The sequence below is a fragment of the Colius striatus genome, chromosome 2 (genome assembly GCF_028858725.1).
Source record: "Colius striatus isolate bColStr4 chromosome 2, bColStr4.1.hap1, whole genome shotgun sequence".
NCBI lineage: Eukaryota > Metazoa > Chordata > Aves > Coliiformes > Coliidae > Colius > Colius striatus.
The window spans coordinates 45637639-45659159 of NC_084760.1; the positions used below are offsets into that span (position 1 = coordinate 45637639).

At 43.8% G+C, this 21521-nt stretch overlaps 2 protein-coding genes across 17 annotated transcripts in view; one reads left to right on the forward strand and one right to left on the reverse strand.

Annotated features, from left to right (window-relative positions):
* HMBOX1 (homeobox containing 1) overlaps positions 1-9457 on the reverse strand; it is a 129690-nt gene extending 120233 nt beyond the window's left edge. For 8 of the 14 annotated variants that reach the window (XM_061990150.1, XM_061990159.1, XM_061990154.1 and 5 more), the window contains exon 1: positions 9241-9456. The gene's annotated coding sequence lies outside the window, so the exon portion shown is untranslated. Of the gene's footprint in view, positions 1-8664; positions 8770-9240 lie in introns of those variants that run through there. The other 6 variants (XR_009818191.1, XM_061990149.1, XM_061990147.1 and 3 more) reach the window with 3 other exon arrangements.
* A 377-nt stretch (positions 9458-9834) lies between these two features.
* INTS9 (integrator complex subunit 9) overlaps positions 9835-21521 on the forward strand; it is a 73603-nt gene continuing 61916 nt past the window's right edge. Inside the window, exons 1-3 of one of the 3 annotated variants that reach the window (XM_061990581.1) lie at positions 9841-9916; positions 13627-13754; positions 20265-20325. In XM_061990581.1, the coding sequence (XP_061846565.1) occupies positions 9908-9916; positions 13627-13754; positions 20265-20325 (198 nt within the window). In that variant the 5' untranslated portion in view covers positions 9841-9907. Of the gene's footprint in view, positions 9917-13626; positions 13755-16558; positions 16636-20264; positions 20326-21521 lie in introns of those variants that run through there. The other 2 variants (XM_061990583.1, XM_061990582.1) reach the window with 2 other exon arrangements.

Here is a 21521-nt window from a genome sequence, read left to right on the forward strand (position 1 = left end):
ACTTTCTAGTGGGAGAACCATGAACATTATTGCCAACAGTTTTCTGGTAGTGGGGAACAAAGCTTTTGTCACATAAAATACCTTCTAATTCACCCATAATAAAAGCCAATTTTTGGCAAATCCATTAGCAGGGAAACATTTTAAAATAGCCTAAAAAACCATGCAGCAAAGAGACCCTCTTGCAGTCTTCTATTGTGTGTGGAGGGGGGGTTGTTGGTTTTTTGTTTGGGGTTTCTTTTTCAGGTTTTTGTTGTTTTGGAGGTTTTTTTGATGAGGGCATAACCCCAGACCAGGTGGATGTTCATATTATGTTAACGCTCAAAGAGAGGATGGAGCAAATCTGGAGAGTCTGCTTGCTATCAATTCAGGCAAACCAACAACAACAACAACAACAACAAAAAGTACATGTATTTACCCGGTAGAGAATTGGAGAACAGGGACATCGGTAGTACCAGTCAGCATGTTTTGGTGACAAATGCCTTGATAAAGGACTTTGTTCTTTGAGATGACAAATGCTGCTAAGAAAATAGGTGCACAGAGCATACTTTGGTTCTAGTGAAAATCCACATCGGCTGCTCCATATCGACTGGTACTTTCTGAGAGCTGTCAGTTAGCCAGTTCTTAATCTACTTCCTGGGATTGCATCATGCTAATTTTTTTTGTCACTAAATTTAAGGTCTGATGCAGTTCAACATTTTTATCACTGCAGATAAAAATCTGTGACTGACACTAGGGCTACAGGAAGGGTACATTCTTAAGGGGAAAGGACTGCAAAAGAATGAAATCTGAATACCGAAATTAACTCCTCTCAGGAAAGCAAAACACATCTCAATACAAAGGCAAATTTATAATCTGAGAAATGCAGACTGTAACTAAATGGCAGGCTTTACTAGAAAGAACCTCAGTGTCAGAGCAGTGAGGCTCACAAGCAGGATTTCCTTATCCAAAAGGGCTGCTGTGAACCTAGCAGAAAGGGCCTTTGCATCTCAGTGCTCAGTAAGGATCAGATACAGGCTGGAACATTCACCATTTTTGGTTCCCACAATGTTAAAAATAAACTGAGCCCATGAAGAATCACCGGATGATCTGAGTGCTGGAGAAAATGCCTCAGAGTGAGACTTAAAAGCTCAACTTGCTTTCCTTATCAATCGAGTAACTTGATTACAGAGTGTAAGTACCTCCATGGCAAGAAAGTACTGGATACTAAAGGGCGCTAATCTTGTCAGGAAAGCCGTAACAAGAACCAGCAGCAGAATTTAAGACAAATTCAAATTAGAAATCTGCCACTTATTTTCAACAGTGAGATGGCACAAACTACCAAGAGAAGTGATGAGTATGAAATTACCAACGATGGACACTCAAGGCTTTGGAAAGCTTTCAAACTGTTTTTAGCCAAACATCAGTTACTGGTCTCAATTTCAGACTAAATGATTAAAATTTAAAGGCTTGTGATGCAAAGCATACAAAAGAGATCAGAGAAGGCAATTTAATTGTCTGTTGTCACCTTAAATTTTATGAATCTCCAATATGTTAACATCATTCTGCTTCTACAGACCACAAAATCAGAGTGGGAGGAATAAGTTTCAAGTTCAGAAAGTTCCCCCTTTTCCAGACTGCTGTACTTATCACCAAGCACTACTGCTCCGTCACACAGATGGAGCCTCCATGAAATACAGATAGTGAATGACCAACTACGACGTCTGGAAACCACGCACAACACAGATCAGCCACTTACCTCTCCTATCTGCAGCATGAAAAATCTGTATTAGCTTAAATAGCTGGTTCTTATTCTGTGTAAATACACTTATGGCATTTATGTTTATACTACGTAAAGTGGTAGCATGCACTACCATCCTGTCAAGAATCTTCAAATACTTCACAAATATGAAAGCATCTCAATAGCCCTGAAAGGATTATTTTCATATTGCACACTGGAACACTGGCAAGTCAAGAAGTTTGCCCTAGGTCATCAAATAAGACCTATGGCAGAGCCTGGAAATGAGAGCCCAGTGCCATCTCATTGCCAGGAAGAACTTTCAACATTTAAGTATGACTTACATGTCAGAGCTTCTGCACACCCAGTTGCTCAAACTCCAAAGCCTGCCAGTTAAATCACAAAGAGATTTCTAGTGAAAGCTGACATTGTAATCAGAGAATCTGATCATGGCAAGAGAAACTGTCCAAAATAAAGGTCAGAATAAATATCCAAGTAGAAACGGCGCTTGTATTTTATGAACTAACTAAATGCTTTCTGCTTCCATTAGTATTACAGTTCTACTGGAAGAACAAAAAGCAGATTCAGTGCTTGCTTCAGAGCTTGCAAGAAACAGGCAGCTAAAAATGCAGGAAATGACTATATGCTACACTTCCCAATTGATAGGGCCCAAGCTTATCAGAAGAATAAAACTGGCTGTTCGCAAGGTTCCGTGAAAGAGCACCCTACAGCATTGTTTCAGTGGTAGGAGTTGTTTTACTGATGAGCTTAGAAATTCACTAATTTTTGTTTTAAAGGAATGTGAAAAAAAATAAGGCTTCTTAAATATCAAGTTCAAAAGTGGGAAGAAAACCAAAACCAGAATCCAGAGCAAGTGAGTTTCAGACGGGGGTAGATAGTGAATATATTTTGTATGCTTGGCTCATAAATTACTTCCTTAGCCTAGTGTTAATGCCTCATCTACCACCACAACAGTGAATGGGGTTCACATAAATTTAATACAGGCTAAACAGACATCTGTATGTATGAAGAACAAAAGAATGCCATCTCCATGCATGAAGCAGGTAATGAGATTTGTTTCCTTGGGCTGCAAGAAGCTCTTCACTGAGGTCTGGAAAGAACACTTCATTCATCAGGCAAACAGTGACTGGAAGAAGTTCCCACCAACACACCACAGACACAAACATAACATTCGGTCTTTGTCAAGCCATACTACAGAAATAATTTTTAGTGTACACATACATACAACTCAATGAAGAGTCAACCCTAAGTAACAAGTTTCAGGCTAGAAACTGCACTGACGCCAATGTGAAATCATGAGGTAAACACTCATAGAACAATTCTGACGGAGAAAGAGTTAACTGACCTTCCACAGCTTCTGGTTGGCTGCACAGGAAAGATAAAGCAGAATACACTTTGTCAGAAGCTCTGCACTACAGCAGTTCCCAGTTTTAAGAACAGTCTGTAGCTTTAGACTCTGCATGTAGCTTTGATTAAGAACTGGTAAAGGGAAATCTGCACAGGGACAGCTACAATCACCAGTTCTAGATTATTGTTTTAATTCTTAAAAAAAGCACATCAAAACAGCAATTGTTCAGCCTTTTGGTGCCTACATTAACGTGGTGCTGAATCAAGTAACAAACATGGATGTGCATTCCCAAGATAGATCTGAAGTCCAACCCTGAAAAACTCCTAATTAAACAAAGCAGAAGAAAAACCATGTAAGAAAAACAGGCACCTCTTACAGTCTTGTGAGAAAGTTTACTCCACAGAGCTTTTGGTCCAATGAGGGAGAGGGAGGGAGAAATCTAATGGATTTGAAAGCATCAAAATCAACTGAATAAATAAGGATGACAAGTGTCAAACCACAAAAGTCAATGGAACATGGGAAATCCTCCCATCACTGTAAAAAAAAATAGAATCTCATTGACTTAGGTATTCTTATTGAGCACATTAGAACACCAGCCAATAAATTCCTTATATGGTTAATATATATTAACATATCACAGATGTAAAAAGTGGAATAGATGGAGAAAATAGAGACAGACATGTTCAATTGCCACTAACTCAGTAAGTGACCTTAAGCAAGTCACTTGGCCTTTATGCCTCAGTTTCCCTGTCTGTAAAAGACTCTGTGCAGCACTTAAAAAAGATTTACGAGCAAAAGTACAAAGTATTATTTTACCAGGGAACAGTAAGGGAGAAGGACAGTGGCTCAGTGATAATGAATGAAATGTGAAACTTCAGATTTCTGCTCCACCTGCCCACCGCACAAGTTCTGGTCATGAATCGATCACTTGTGATTAGGTTAGGGCTTGACAATGCAGTAATTGCGATAGCAGCAGTTTCATAACTGTGAAACGAGTACTTTGCTCAGCAGAGTATCGTGCAGGAAGCCTGCATGAACAACAAGCTTTTGGTAAACAGCAACAGCAAAGAAAAGCAGCATTCCCAACAAAATATACTTTTTAAGGTTATCTGTCACACAAGGTTCTCCACATGCTTTTATGGTCATAGGCTAACCCCTCCGTAAGCGCCCAGTTGAATGGGAGGAGAGGGTAAGGAAATGAAACAACATCAAGTTTAAAGAAAAGACTAGATTTCGAGCAAATATGTCTCTTTTCAGCAGGCACAATAAAAAAATAAATGTGTTTCTCACAGTTACAATATGAAATTTTCAGCTGGCCAGGGACTACAAAGCCAATTCTCTATTTCTTGCTGTGGACCACATGACTGTCTCAATAGATAAGAACATTTTATGTGCCGACTTGCAACGAAGACCACGTAGTTAATAGTTTGCAACCTCCTTTCCCCCAGAAGATCTTCAGAGTTGAGTAATAAAATTCCTCACATGATTTCAATGAGAGGGTTCACTTGTCAGAGGCTGTTTCAAGATAGTATCATATGTCAGGGAGGTGCTGCTCAGACCAACCCTGTGTTTTCAAGGCTCAAATGAAAATTAAAAAAAAAAACTTCCAGCTATAAGGTTTGAAACTGGAGGAAAGAAAAATAATCTCTAGATATTATTTTCAAAATGTGGAAATCAGACAATTAACAAGAGGAGGAAGAAAAACCCTGATTAAAGCCCTGACAAACCCTTGAGATCACAAGCTGATTACTAGTTCTGCCACAGACTCCACGCAGGAACCTGGGCAAGTTAATCCCCCTACACCTTGATTTGCCACCTGCAAAATGAAAAATAATGCTTTCTTTTCATATCCTGTTATTCTGTTTGTATCATTTCCCAAATTAAAAGCATTTGTCAAAACACTTATCTTTAGCATTAACACTGGAAATTGCATTCATACCTAACATGCAATCTGTTTGCAAGACTGAGCGTTCAAATATGTACTCTCAGTATATTTTGCTACCCAGCCACCCTAATTTTATACCTGTCAGAAGGAAGCTTCGTCAATACAAGAATATTAAAATGCTAAAATACAGTGTATAACTAATCCTAAGTACAAAGTCAGCTATAGGAATATGAGATAGACTCAAAAAACACCCAAATTCTCTTCTTTACCTCCTAAAAATCCCACTATGATCATGACACTGGTCTCACTTCATTGCTAACCCACAAGACAATATTATCAGAACAGGTATAATTAAAGTCCAATCCCACAAGGACGTGCAGTCAGAATCCAATGCCCGCTCCATTCAAATCACTATCAAGCGCAATCAACTTCAATGACATCAGAAGTGTCAAAACTGCATAAACTTATCAATAAGAGAAACAAAGGCATGAGGTTTTTTACAGTAAGATTCTTAAGCTGACAGCATCTCTCCAAGTGTTTCTTTTCAAATCCTAAACTTTACAGAAGACAAAAAACATTTGTCACAGATCCCAACATTGTAATGTGTAATTCTGAAGTGTCTCTAAAAGCTCTGCACAGAAATCGCCGTAAAGCACAAGTTGCTTTCTTCAGATTAAAATGTGTCATGTCGCACAAAATTACTTCATTTTTAACACATAAAACCAAATATCTTCAACAATCCACTTATGAAAGGGATAGTACAGTGTTCTTCCTTTCTGATCTTTCAGTTTTGTGAATCCTTCTAGTTCCCCACCCAAACATCACACCCTACAGACCCAAATTTCACCGCTGCCTCACAAACACACCACAAAAAATGAGCAGTCCCCAAAATACCATTTTAAAAATTCACGCTTATTAAAACATATTTCATTAAAAATAAAGCTAGTTTTAAAAGAGAATGTTAAAACCCCACTGTTTTCCCAGGTCCAGATACTGACAAAAAAGCATAACAAATACTTCGATGACCTTACAGATTATCACTATAAAGTAAACATTTAATAATCATTTTCTTTTCAAACATGACAGCCATGAACTTTTGATATCCTATTGAAAGAGACTAGTAAGACCTACACAGAAACTGCCTTCGAAGTAAGCTTTCTGCAGCTGACACGAGTTACTAGTTCTGTGGAATTTTCAGAATCACAGTGCTAGAGATGCATGTTTTCTAGAAAGGTCAACAAAGAGAAACGAATTGTTTAAGTCAAGCAGTTAGAGACAATCAGGCCTCAGCCATACAGGATTTTCTTCAAGATATCCTTACCACTCTTTAAAAATGCTGCAGTTTCACCTATGGTAGCATTCCTGCAACACAGCTGGCAGACTGCATACCACAATGTCGTCTAGACCTGCTCTGAACACTTGGGATGACACAGGAGTAAAAACGCTGATGGCTGTTCTGGTGCTTGCACTGGTGCTAAAGGAACGATAGGTGGAAGAGCAGACATCAGACATCGCTGAGTAAAACACGAGTTCCTTGTTCCCAGCCTCATGCCCAGGCTCGTCAAACAATTCTGTCAACCATACAAAAAAAGTTGTGACTCTTGTAGGGCTCAAGAAGAATCTTCACTTAAGGAAAAAGAGCGTTCCTAAACCTTTTTTCAGATGCAGTATCAAACTCTGCTCTTTCGCAGAGGCTGGTGCTCCCAGAACATGCAGATAACAAATTCATCCCCTGCACAGATAACATATTCCATCCCTTTCTCGCTTCTCCCCTTCTCCCTCATCTGCATCTATGAGATGCTTTCTTTGCAATTTGGAAGAGAAATGGCAAAAAAGGAGATGCAAAACACAGAAATAAATTAAGTTTGTTCTCTGTTGTTGACAGATTTGGTCCTGGCACGATGGGATGTAAAAAAAAAATGTTAAGAGTGATAAATCCATATATACCTACTCCAAACTACACCCGACATCCCCAGGGACATGGTATAATGGTAAATAAATATAGATGCAGTTCCTACTAATGAGGCTGGGTACAGCAAGGCCAAAGAAAATGCAATCATCTCGGGGAAAAAAAAAAAAAAGGCAAAAAACCTGAACAGGACTCCTCCTCTCTTATCCATGGAGGAAATCAAATGCCAGCTGCACCATCCCAGGAAGGAAGCAGAGTCTGTACCTGATGAGCCCTGCAGAAATGAGCTAGTCATATCACGGGACGCTAGCTGCCACCAGGGTTTTGCCGGCCCCACAAATCGTCTGTAGCTCACAATTCCTCTCCCGGATACATTTTACATAGTATCATTCATGCAAATTGTAGGCGCTTTTCTTTTTCCCCCTACCAGTCTCTTTTTTTCTCCATCCCCATTAGTTTGAAGCAGGGACATGTAACTGGCGTCTATCAGATCTGCTCCCAGTGTTCTCAAACGTGTGCCCTGGCCATCAGTTTAACGCTTTCCTCCCTACAAAGTTATAACCTTTCCAGCGTTTGTTCGTATACATTTCGTACTTGACAGACACTTCTCTGTAGTCGCAATGTTACCTGAGCAGAACAAACTGAGATACACCCGACTCCACAGACAAACAGCAAACATGCTTAAGGTCTTCCTCTTCCTTCTTCCCTCCCCATCCCCCAAAAACAAACTAAACCAACATTTTTTTGTCTGTAACACGAAAGGACTGGGAAAAATAGCACACCGACCAAGGCTTTTTCAGATCTATCGCAAAGGAAAAAAAAAAAGCTTTCTGAAGAAGTGCTTTGCAAACATACCTAGAGACGCTCATACAACTAAAATAAAAACCCCATCACACAAAACTGAGGTTAAAGAACTCGTCTCGGTGTATTTCGAATGGGCATTCTGCACCTAAAACCACTTGTCTCTTGTTTTGTTTGAACCCTGAACCAGAGCAAAACACTTCAGTGGCGTTCCCTGCCGCTTCCCCCCAACCGCTCCTGGGGTCAAACACGCTATTCTGCCGAAAAAAACCCAAACAAACCACCATCCCAGGGACGGATACAAAGAGCATCTACCCTCCTCCTCCCAATCTTTTCCCAAGAAGCACAAAACAAACAAGCCTATGACACCCCACCCAAGCTCTTCTCGCACATTTGGGGAACGATTTCCCTCCAGGTCCTCCTCCTCCTCCCCCACCCGTTCCCGTGTTAAACTCTCCAGCAACAAGACACCCTTCGGATTCATGCCTTTGCCCTCCTCAAGAACCCTATCTCAAAGCCCCGGAAGCTGCAACAGATCTCGCCTTTCTCGTCGCTCAGCGTCCCAGCCCTGGGAACCCGGCGGCGTTTTGAGACACCCGTGGCCCCCGTTCTCCCTTACCTCCAGAGCCAAAAAGCCCCGAGGATACCCTAGAACGGAGCCCGCGGAGCCCTCGCACACCCACAGCAGCCCCTTAGCCAATGCACAGCCCTCCAGGCAGAGCCCCGGCAAAGAAGCTTGATGCTGGGTGCGATCCTCACGGCGCAACCCCGCAGGGTCGGAGCCTCCCTCCTTCCTCTGCCTTCCCCGGCCAAGGCACCGCCGGGCTGGGCCGGGGCAGCATCTACCAGGGGTCCCGAGGACAAGAAGCGGGGACCCTTGCCGCCCTCCGCAGCCGCGCTGGGGCTTGCACCAGCCCAGCCCCAAACTCAGCGGTGGACAAAACCGAAACAACACCACAAAAACAAACAAACAAACAAGCACCCACCCAGGCTGAGGAGACTCCGCCACCACGAGTCTGTCCCCTCCGCACCCGGACAGAAGTGGAAAAATTAAGAATGAATAAATAAATGGCAGGAACAACGACGCAGGTTTCCTCTTTAAAACCCAGAAGCTGCCCTACCCTCCCGCAGACCCCCGCAGCAGCCTCCCGGGGACACCTTCTTCCTCCCCCGCTCCAGGGGCTCCGAGGATACGCGGAACCACCCAGAGCCGCGGCTCAAACTCTGCCGGCGAGCGGCCGCCCGGGCTGAGGGGCTGCCCCTGCCCGCCCTCGGCCGCCCCTCGCCCGCCCCGGCTTCCCCCCCTCACGCACATCCCGCGCTGCGAGGAAACCCACTCTCCGGCGCGGCGCAACTCCCCCGCAGGCAGCCCCGGTGCCGGCTGAGGGGGGACCCCCTTCCCGCTCCCCCTCCCTCCAGCCCACCCACCCGCCCGCCCCCCTCCCCTCACAAACGCCGCTCTCGCTCGCTCGCTCCCCCTTCCCCACCCTCCCCCCCCCCGCCCCGCTCCGCTCCCCTCCTCCCGGCCCCACACTTCCCTCCTCCCCACAAGCAACACTCACCTCTGGGTGCTGGCGGCGTCTCCACCTCACCATGTAACGGCAGGAATGGGGGGAGTTCCCCCGCCTGCCCGCCCGCGCCCCAGCGTGAGGGGAGATTAACGGGGGTACAGAGGGACGAGAACAATAGGGGGGGGTGAGGAAATCCCTCGGCCGCCGAGCCCCCCTCCCCGGCCGCCCCGAGGACAAGGGCCCCCTCCCCGTGCCGCTGCGCTCCAGCCGCTCCCTCCTCCTCGCTCGCTCCCTCTTTTTTTTTTTTTTTTTTTTTTTGGCTCAATCACACCAGACTGACTGTCTTTGTCTGTCTGACAAGCGCCATGTTGATAGCAACATCCAAGCTCCCACCTGCTGCAGCTGTGAGACCCTGGGACTTGTAGTTCCCCCCTCCCCAGGGTGGCGGGGAGAGCCGCCGCGCGGGGACTGCAACTCCCAGCATACCTTGGCGCCACGACGCACCGCTGGGGCGCGAGGCGAAGCGCAGGGCGGACTACAGCTACCGGCATGCCTCGGGAGGAAGGGAGGGGAAGGGCTCGGCCATGACTTCATCCTGGGTGGGGGGGGAAGTGGCCGGGACTGCAAGTCCCATGGTGCCTTGTGGCGGGGGGGGTGCCGGGGGCCGGGCAGGAAGGTGAGGGGCAGGATTGTACCAGTAAATAGACCCGGGCGAAGCATGAAGCTGGTAAGTGCGGGGAGCTGGGGGCGGCGCGGGGAGGGGGGTTGGCTTCGCTCTGCCATCCACTCGCGGCGGCGGGAGGGCTCCTGGGATCGGTCCTGGCCAGCTACGGCTTCGACGCCGCTGGGCGTGGGGGGAAACTGAGGCGCTGAGGGAAGCGAGGGGGCGGGCCCAGCGCTCCGCTCCCCTCAGCGGGCCGGCGGCCGTTAAAAGGGTGGCGGGGAGCTGCCGCCTGAGGGAATAGAGCTTGGGAGGGCCGGGCGTAGGTCCCAGAAAGAGGATACCCGAGTTTGAGATTCGGATGTGTGGAGCTCTGGATGGAAGGAGTGTTTCTTTTCCTTCCTAACCCTTTACACACCAGTCTCGCCGTGGAGCAGTGCTGAAGCCCGCTGCACGTGGGGCTTTTTCGCGAGTTGCTCCGAGAACGTTCATGAATCCCCGTGGTTCACAATAAAGTAATTTTCCATCAACACTATGATGTTAATACAGGTGATTACTGATAAGAAAATCAGCCTGGAGTAGCTTTTTCAAGGGTGCACTATGCTTACAACAAATATTTTGATTCTGGGATTCAAATCTTCTAAAGGGAAAGTTAACAAAATACATCACCCATATTATATATCTCCTTTCTAGATCTCCTTCTTCAACTATTCTGAGTTTTCCAGAGACCTTGGATTAGGCCACTGCTTTTTATTTTCCTTTCACATAATGTGCTGCAATTCTCTGAAGGTGAAACACAAAACCAATTTTCAAAATACCTGAACTGAGTGTAACAGTTGATTTGTTACACTGTTTTACATGGAAGATTGTCTCTGCATTTTGAGACACAGGAGTTTGTCTTGAGGGAGACTCATAGAAGTGAACTTGGCTTTTGTAGCATTGAGACTTTAGTAAATCACAGTCTGTTGTGTAACTGTAAACTTAATTCAGCTTAAAAGAGCTTGATCCTGCATACTCTTACACACGCAATTAGGTCTCCAAGTGGATGAATACTAGCAGTGGGACAAACTGTACAAAGTTGAGCACTGCTGGACATGATTGTAGATGCTGATATAAAGCAAGAAGGCAAAGGAAGCTGAGAAATCTATAAATGAAGAGCATCATGGAAATGCAAGGTTCTTTTAATGTCTAGAGTCTTGCATAGGGAAGGGGTTAGAGGTGATGGAATACAAGCTATCTGAATCTGTATTAGAACATTTTTAAACCTATGTAGGAGGAATAAAAGTCATAAGAAAATGTTCTTCATCTTGCATTTGTCTGGAGATGTGTCTAACTGAACCATGGACTTTTGCAGGGGAAGGAGTTGGATGCTATTTCATCCTCTCATGTATTTCAATTGAACTTGTAAGAACAAGGTAGAGATGACAGACTCCTGACCTGACCCAGTGAAAATGTCAGGCTCCCACAAATTCAAATGTGCTTTGATCCAGGCAAATCCAGTTGCTAGTTTCCCCCTAGATTTTTAGCTAGCATGTGATATTAATACTGCAGTATTTGTTGGCTTTAGCTGGAATTCAAATTACTAATTTTATCCTGCAAAATTTTGAACCTCTTGGAGCTCCTAGTGTGAGACATCTTCTCTTTTCTCTGTCACATTGCCATCCATGAGATCACCAGAGACTTTCTGAGCTGGCGAGTGCTCAGTGTGAACCAAATGTCTACTGAGAACCTGCCTCACTGAGGGCTTTAGCATCTGGAATTAGTCCCTCATCTTGCTCTCTGGGCCCTGCTCTGTCAAACATTCATTCAATTTACAAAACCTGCTAAGATAGTTTTGAGCTGAGGTGGCCATATTTATGTCTTTTGTAGGTTTTGTGACTTTTTTAACATGACTGTTTTCCACTTAGGAGGTGAGGCACCTGCTGTGTTAACTGCACCAATCTTTAGCTGTAAGGGAATAAAGATGAAAATAAACAAATTTTTGAGCAAAAAGGATGTAGTCTGGTCAGGGATATTAGTGAGTGGGATCTCTGCATCTGTTTTAGACAGTGACAAGCATAAACTGGGTAGAAATTATCACATTTATGGAGTGTATAGAGACATACATAGTGCAAAAACTGATGAAAGTGGTAACATTTCATTGCCTTTTTTTAAATTAGCAATAGTTCAAAAGCTAGAAGAATAGTTTAGATATATTTTTTTTTTCCTTCATTTCTTTCTGTTTACTTGGATTTATAGCTTCAGTTGCCAAAGTTCTGGTCTGGGGAGAAGTTAATTTCACATGCTTATTTTATGTTTGTGAATAAAACAGCTGAATTCCTTACTTGTATACTCACTTCTTCACCAGCTTGGCTTTTCACTTCTTTTTTTTTTAAAACAAAAACTTTGCTAACAGCAGGTAGAATTTAATGTTGCTTCTTAATAATTAAGCCTTTGCGAATTTAAAACAAAAGTCTCTGTGATATTTTTAATTTAATATTTGGGCCTTAGTAATTTGTTAATATTTAAATATAATTTTAAGCAGCTTTTTGATTAATGTATGTAAATAGACTCCTTGGGAGTTGTTAATCCAGACGGTTACAGTTCCGTTGTAGAAAATGAAATGATTCATATACCTTCTTTCCAGAAGTATAGAAAGCAAGTATGAAGTATAGAAAGCAAGCATAAAGTATAACTGACTTAGAAAATGGCTGAGACTGTTTTTAGTGCAGTGCATGGCCAAACAGCTGTTATTTTTTGTCTCAATTGACCAAAACTTTAACAACTAAAGTTTGGCCACCTCAGCATTGCTGGGCTGCCAGATGCCCAGACTTCAGAGGTGCAAAAACCTGTATTCAAGATGCAAGATATCCTGCTCTTGCAATCTCTGAAGAACTAACCCTCCTCAAAGAAGAGTAACCCTAATGCGAAGGTGGCCAAGGTAGCCACTGTTGACTTTTGTAATCTCACATTTTAAAGCTGGCATTTTTATTCACTTCTCTTCTTATTCAAAGAAGAGCTACTCCTGTGCCTGGTTAAATGTTTGCCACTCTCTACACAAGAGGTGACTGCATCTCAATGATGCTGAAGTGCCCCTGTACATAACCTGCTTACTGGCTCATTAAGCTTGCAAAGCATTTGGGATTTCTCAGTACACAAACCCTTCATTCAGGTACAGTTATCCATTCCCTGGTGTTTCCTGTTTTTGTTTAGCAACACAAAAAGCAGGTGAGAGTATGCCCCAGAGCTTACCTCCCCCCCCCCCCCCTTCCATGCACATGTACAACTTCCTCCCCTGATCTCTGCTAAGCAGCCACAAAAACTGTGAGCTGCACCCTTTTGGGATGTTTGGGCTGGTTTCTTAAGGGAATAAATGCAGGGATTCTCTCCCTCTCTTTCCACCCTATGCAGTTTTGAAATTTGCTAGCCAGTTTCAGCCAAGTTTTGTCGGTAGGACTGGGTTTGGAAGAAACAAATTTGTATGAAATTAGATGGTGGTTAGAAAAAAAAAAGATTCTACAAAGAGAGGAGCTATGTGATCCACCCAATTCTTGTGATCAGAACAATTTGTCTGAAGAAATCTGCCTCCTAGTACCCCCATGTGGGGAAATTTCAATGAAGACACAGCTGTGAGACACAGGCTCAGAAGAAGTCAGGTTTTGTTCTGGTGTGCACAAAACTACTTGTTTAAAAATAAAGGGAACAAGACAATTTTCAGGGCAGGGGGTGGGACGAGGTTTCACTCTGGTACAGGTCATCCTTGTATCTGGTAACTCATCCTTGTATTACTCTTTCAGTACTGCCTGTCGGGACATCCAACTTTACCATGCAATGTACTCAAGTTCAAATCCACCACCATCATGTTGGATTGCGGACTGGATATGACGTCTACTCTCAATTTCCTCCCATTGCCACTGGTTCAGAGGTATGCTCAGCGGCCTGTAAGCACTTAGTCTGCGTCTTCTTGGGTTGCAGTTGGAATGCTCTGCATGAAATGGTGTATTGGAGGGAGGGAGGGGATGAGCACAAGTGAACAGCATCATCTGATATCATAAATAGACTTTGTTCACTTAAAAATTCTCTTTATCAAAATAACGTCCTTTGGCTCAGTAGACGGAAGACATTTTATGGATTTATTGATTGATTTTTCTAGATAATTTATTCTAAGCTTCAGTAAAGTATTGCTGCAACTGCTCAGCACAAGTGAGGTCACATATCTGTCATCTTTCTGGCTTCTTCATGCAAGATGAGATAAATGGGTAACTGAGATGGAGTGAGTGGAGCCCTGCAAGTACCGTTTAACCACCATCTTCTCAGGCTTTTCTTCAGAGCACAGACTAATGCAAAGAAAAATAGCACTTAACAGTCCTCGTTAGTTGAGTTGATGGCATAATTGTTCCCTTTTAAAAATTAAATAAATAAAAAGGCTGTACAGCTGGGCACAGGAATGGAACAGCAGTGAAACACAAGTAGAGTCCAGAAGAGAATCCTGGGATCAAGACTAGCCCTTCTATGTCCTAACTACAAAGAAATATATTCCCAGGTTTTTGGGTGAAGTTGGGTATTCAGTAAGTGTGAATTCAGTAAGGATATTCAGTCTTGCATAAGTGGAATAAATTAGAACAAGGAGGGGTTGGAAAGGTGGGAATGAGTAACTCTTGGTGATGGGAAGCAGTAGGAATTTTCACGAAAGCCATTTAGTAATTTTGATCCACAAGGAAACAAGTGAGAAACATTCAGGGGAGGCTTGATTGGAAAGGAGAGAATATGATTGGGAAGGACAGTTTTCTAAATGACCTAATGAAGTTAAATCAGCTTGTACAGTGCTTCCTATGATTTGTTATTTTTTGAAGAGGAAAATAGTAGGCAATATATGCATTGTTCTGCAAGAAGATGGAGTTCAAGATCTGCTGTAGAATATGGAACAGATGCCTTAAAGTCAGCGTGATAGTCAGTTTCCAGTATATTCCATGATGCAGTTGCTAACTACAACATTTGAAGGAGTAGAGAAAATGGGAGAAATCCAGGCACAGACAGAATTGCCTTGCATTTGCTTTTTCCCATGGGCCAAAGAAAAAGGAAATTGAGGGAAGAACAAGTAGCAAAATTAGGTGATTGAAGAAAGGTTTAAGAGGTTCTTTAGAACTGGAGGCATCAATGCTCCCCAGAGATATGCCAGCTTTGTCTGCTGATAGCAGACCCTGGGAATGAACAGCCAAATTGCAGATCACAACCTGGAATTCTCCAAGTACCTCCAAAATGTCTGCACTAAAATGACTCAAACTCAATAAGAAAGAATGTCAGATTTGACCCCTGATGGCCCAGTGGAATTGGAGCAAACAGTTGGATTTAAATCCAATCAATCTTGTCTATAAGGTGATTGAACACCCCTTACAGCAAGGATTGTCCTGAGCACGTGGACTTGGGTGAGAGTAATTGATCTCTTCAGTACTCTACAAAACAGATGTCCTGCAGGGAGTTGTGGAATTGAGATAGAAACTTGAGGAGGTATGTGACTGCCACAGAAGAAGTCCTTATCTCTTTATCGTATTCATAGTTGTACCATTAGATATGAGGCCTCCATTACCATGATGTCTAAATACCTCTGAATTTCAAATGTTTATTAGCACCATAACACACCCAGGTGGTAGAAAGCTGACACTACCATCAGTTTCCAAGTGGGAATCTACAAGAAGGGCTGAGGACTGACTGCCTGAGCCCTTGGGTGAAACATGTCTGTCAGATCTTAGGTTATTACCAGCTCTAAGTCCTCTCAGAAGCAGACATGCTGCTTCTTGCAGGTAGGCTGAGGTGAGATCCATGTGAAATCTTTAGCAGAGGTGAGCTATGCTTCTCTCTCTTGTCTTTAAACCAGTGGTCCCCAAAGTTAACCACTTGGGTTCTGCAAGTCTCAGTATGTGGTCTGCAAAGGTGCCCTAATTTTTACCTCTGTGGATCATAAAGATATTACATTACATTTAGCTATGCAGCTGAATTCTGTGTTGTATGAGGCATAGGACCTTCCTTGAGCAAACATTTTGAGAGCTCGTGCTTTAATCTGTAAGAGAGGAAAGTGCTGTAGTGTTTGTGTCATTAAAAGAACTGGTAATTTTTTAGAGTTCTTTGCTCTTCAAAAAAAACCCATCAAAAGGTATTTAAATTCCACTTTGTCCTAGAAATGGCAGTCCTTGTTCTTACCAGCCTAGGGAGCATGTGAGAAGTGCCTGCAGTTGCCAAACACTTTATACCAGTTCATATACTTGAAAGGAGCTTTGTCAACTGGAATTTTCTCCCCGGTACCAAAGTCAAATGCAAAACGGTAAAATGAACATGTGAGAAGCTTTTGACCTTTCCTGTCTAGCCATGACACACTTGCTCACATTATTTATGGGACAGTTCTAGCTATTTTGGATTAATCAATCACTCTATTACAATGTCAAAACTATGTCGGTAGGAACTGTGTTACTTCTTGACTTCAAGGTAGAGTCCTTTCTGTCCTGTGTTGCTTATTCCACTTTCACATGCACACAAGACCTAGCTGCTAATTTTACCTCTCAAGACTGTATACTCTTTGAGTGGAGGGCAGGTTTAGTACAAGTCAGTAGTGCTCTTTCATCATGAATAAAGCAAACTGTGTACACAGCTAAATTAGGGGGAGTAGGGCAAGCATATCAAGGGAACTGTGTTCCTCTCTGCCTTGTACTGGTGATCCAGACTTGGACTCCCAGATGGAGAGAGCAACCGGAGAGGCTGTTCATGGGGCTCCAAGATGGTCAGAAGTTTGAGTCCATGGCTACGTGGAGATGGTGAGAGATCTAAAATACCAAAAGCTGAATACCTAAAGGGCAGGTGTCAAGAAGATGGGGCAACATTTTTTCTGTTGGCTCAAGTGTCAGGACAAGGGGTAACGGGCACAGGCTGGAACCCAGCAAGTGCGACTGGAGCAGGAGGAGAAACTTGTTTGGTGTTGAGGTGAGGGAGCCCTGGCCCAGACTGCGCAGGGAGAGTGTGGAGTCTCCCTCTTGGGAGGTTTCCAAACCCACCTGGACACATTCCTGTGTCCCCTGATTGAGGGGAACCTGCTTTAGCAGGGGCTTGGACTGGATGAGCTCTGCAGGGCCCTTCCAACCCCTACCATTCTGTGATTCTGGGACTGTGAGCTGGGCAGAGAGGAGCCTAGATGGGGAGTTTAGGAGCCACCTATGGCAACAGAGCTAAACTCTTCTTGACAATGGTAAGCAGTATAAGGGGCTAGTTGCCACAAATTGTATCTTGGGAGGCTCTTGGGAAGCTCAGGTTGGCCATTAGGTGAAACTTCAGAGGTCTGCAAGACCCAGTGGACATAGCCATGGCTGACCTGGTCTAGTGCTGCCTTTGAGATGCTGGACTACAGACTTCCAGATGTCCCTTCCAGACAAAATATCTGTCCTCTCCTCCCTTATCTGTCAAATTGTTGCATATCAGAGTGGCTTGTTCTTGCCTTTTCCCTGCTTTTTTCGTAGCTCTTTTAGTCTCTCTGCACCGATCCTACTTAGCCCCCTCAGCCTCCAAAATACTGCTCTTAAATTGTGCTTTTGAATGTGTCAGTGGGGAGTACATTTAGCTACCTCATCTTTTCTATCATCAGACTTCTTCAGAATTACTCTTTATCTTCAAAAAAGTGGTTGTACTTCTCTGACATAGTTTCTCAGTCACATATTGTCCTGGTTTCTCCTGGGACAGAGGTAATTTTCTCCCTGGGAGCGGGTACTGTGCTGTGATTTGGATTTAGTGTGAGAATAATGTTGATAACACACTGATGTTTTAGTTGTTGCTCAGTAGTGCTCATCCTAAATCAAAGATTTTTCAGTTTCCCATGCTATGCCAGCAAGGAGGTGGTCCATAAGGAGCTGGGAGGGAGCGTGACCAGGAGAGCTGACCTGAGCTAGCCAAAGGGCTATTCCATACCACAGGATGTCATGCCCAGCACCAGAAACTGAGGGGAGTTGGTAGGGAGAGGCAGGTGGCTGCTCAGGCACTAATCAGCAGGGATGAGCAATTGTATTGGGCATCACTTATCTGTTTTGGATTTTGTTTCTCTCTCTTTTTGTTACATTTCTTTTCATTACTATAATTATTGTAATGTATTATTGTGGTTGTTATATTTTATTTCATTTTACTTATAAAACTGTTTCCACAAGTTTAAGTGCTTTTCTGATTCCCCTGCCCATCCAACTGGAAGCAGGGGAAGTGAGTGAGCAGCCATGTGGTTTTTAGTTTCTGGCTGGGGTTAAACCATGACACAAGTCCTTTTGCTCTCACTTCTTACCTTCGCTCTTTACTCTTTGAGTGTTAGATTTGTCCTTTTTCCTTCCTAGTGATTTTCTGGAGTGCCAGTTAGGATGTATTCTTATGTAGTGATGCTCATCTGAACAAAGCATTCCTCTGAGCCCTTGAATCACTTCCTATTGTCAAGACCTTACATTTGAAAGCCCTTATAGCATGTAAGCATGCCTGTCTGTAGTGCACAGTATTGCAGATTTCATTGCAACCAAGCGGGTTCTTGAGTTCTGTCTCTGGTTATTGCTTGGCTTGGTTCCAGATTCTCTTGTTTCTTCCACCTATCTTTTTTTTTTATTATTTTTGTAGATGTTCTTGAATGTGGGCAGACACTGGTTTTAGAGCTAAGTTGTAGGCTCACACAAAAATAAACTGTCACTCTAAAGTATGAATAACTCAGGTAATAAGAAATGCTGCTGCAGCAATTACTGCTGCAGCAACGTCCACTTTGAAGTTTCTTTATTACTATTTGAAATGATTTTTAAAAGGGACCCTGTTGTTCCTGACTGGTTCCATACCTGCTGGCTTGAAATACACAGTTCACAGCAAAACCTCCTTGCCCCTTTGTCCTTCGAACCCAGGTAAATGCATTGTACAGCTGCTGGTGTGGGGCTTCAGGGTGAGACCTAAGCATGAAACCATGGCTTATGTGGGTCTAAAATCGCAACCTCAGTGTCTGTAAATGACTTAGTCCAGAGCATCGGTCTTTGTTGATGGGAATATTTGTCTGTCATCTTCTGTCCCAGGGCAGTTTTATAGTGCTTCTGTATGGCTTCATATGTAGAGTTTATTAATACCCTAACTATTTCAAAGAATCACAGAATGGTGGGAGTTAGAAGGGACCTCTAGAGATCATCTAGTCCAACCCTCCTGCTAAAGCAGGTTCCCCTTGATCAGAGGTCACAGGAACGTGTCCAGATGGGTTTGGAAACCTCCCAAGAAGGAGACTCCCTGGGCAGCCTGGGCCAGGGCTCCCTCACCTCTACACCAAGAATTTTCTTCTGCTCCAGTGGCACTTGCTGGATTCCAGCTTGTGCCCGTTACCCCTTGTCCTGTCACTTCAGACAACAGAAAAAAAGTGTTGCCTCATCCTCTTGACATTACCTTTTAAATGCTTGTGTTAATGAGTTTCCCCCTCGACCTTCTCTTCTCCAGGCTGAACAGCCCCAAGTCCTGCAGCCTTTCCTCCTCACAGAGATGTTCCAATCCCCTCAGCATCTTGGTAGCCCTGCACTGGCCCCTCTCCAGCAGTTCTCTGTGTCTCCTGAACTAGAGAGCCCAGAAGTGGACACAAGACTCCAGATGAGACCTCATCAGGGCAGAGGAGATGGGGAGGAGAACCACTCCTGACCTGCTGGCAACACTCTATGCATCCCAGGATGCTATTGGCCTTCTTGCCCATGAGGGCACATTACTGCTCATGTTTATTTGCTGCCCACCAAAACTCCCAGGTCCGTCTCTGCAGAACTGCGCTCCAGGAGGTCACCCCCAGCCTGTCCTGGTGCAGGGGGTTTTTCCTCCCCAGATGCAGGACTCTGGGCAGGATTCTACACTAGTCCTCATGAGGTTCCTTTCTGCCCAAGTCTCTAGCCAGCCAAGATCCGTAGTCTCTGGTGAATCAGCCAGTCCTCCCAGTTTGGTGCCATCAGGGAACTTTCTGAGGGTCTCTCTGTCCCCTCATCCAGGTCGTTGATGAAGATGTTGAACAAGACTGGTCCTGGAACCGACCTCTGTGGAACCCCACTGACCACAGGCCTCCAACTTGACCATTGATCATCACCCTCTGGGCCCTGTCATTCAGACAGTTTCACTGCAGGGCAAGATATGCTGCACTGAGCCTTTTTAAAATTCTTGCTGCAAATGAATAAAATCAAACTCTGCACACATGCCATCCTCTGGTTCTTTTTACTTAAAAGTGTCACAATCATGATTTGTAAAAGTCATTTCAGTGAACACTTAAACACAGTGAAACTGTCTATCTGTTTTATTGAGGTTGTTAGTTCCCTGAGATGGAAATGGTGTTCTCTTCCTGTGTGACACCAAATAGAAGGTGTATGCTTAGCCACCGATAATGGTATTGTTCATATTACAATATTTTTTGTTTCTCTCTCCGCAGTCCCAGGCTGTCCAGACTTCCTGGTTGGGTTTTGAAAGATGGAAGCACGTTTCTGGACAAGGTACTATATTGATGGTTAGAGTTTTCTTGCCGTGCGAAAAAGCTGCCTGACACGTTAGGAGCTTGCACTGCAGGAACAATACTTCCATGCTGACTCACTGCAAAGATTTCTTTGTATACCCTTACCAGCCATGATGTCCTTGTAGAGCAGAACGTTTTGAAACTAAATGCTAAGAGCAGCTCTGAGGCTTTCAGTCTTCAGAGGTAGCCTAGCTTTTTTAAAAAATCTTCTTAAAATGTAGAAATCATCAGTATGAATATTTTCTTATTTAATGGAGCTCCATAAATAATAGTGCTTTGCCTCCTTAGAATGCCTTTTATTCAACAGTCTCACTTTTCTGACACTGAAGCTTCATAGCATGCTTATAAATGAGGTTGGTATCATACCCTTTTTTAGGCAGGAGAACTATGAAAAAGTGAATGGTTTGCCCATGGGAGGTCTCTTACAGAGGAAAAGCATGTGTTTGGCCTCTGAAATCAACACGTGCTCTGCAGGGAGGATATTATCTCCAGCTTCCTAATTCTAAGACACAGGACTTACTCAGCTACATCAGACACACAGAGTTTGTCTTTTTTCCCCTCTTTTCATTGCATTAGATTTGTAGGCAGAATTTATCCGGGGCTTCAACCAAAACTAGGCACTGCAGTGTCCAGCTGGATCTGCTGTAGGGGAACAATGAACACAAAAATATGTCAGATGTTAGTAAAATAGGCAGATACGTTTCAAATATGTGCAGCGATAGGTATCAGCAGAGAAAATACTGTTTTAATAGACTGTTCTCTGACTATGTGAACATTAAAGGAAACAGTAATAATAGTTGCCTTTGTAGGGGACTTTGAGGTGGACAAAATGGATTGATCTGATTTTTACAGGCAAGGGAGCTGAAGATCACAGATTAAAGACCTGAATTTTCTTTTCGTTGGAGACAAAAGAAACTGTATAGGCAGCATTTCTGTTAGTAAAATAGTAACAGCTCTATTCAGAGCACATGCTAACTGGCAATCGCAGAGCTACAAAGACTGAGTGACAGGAATGGAGTTACTCATTTTGAATTCCCTGGAATTTGTTTCTCCTGAGCCCTAGCCTTGGTCTCAGAGCTTTGGGCTGCGTTCTGTGTATTTTCACGTGTGATGTGTTTACATTTCTGTGGTGGTGCTGCTTCTGCCCTGTCTGGTGCTCAGGAGAAATCTTCTAAT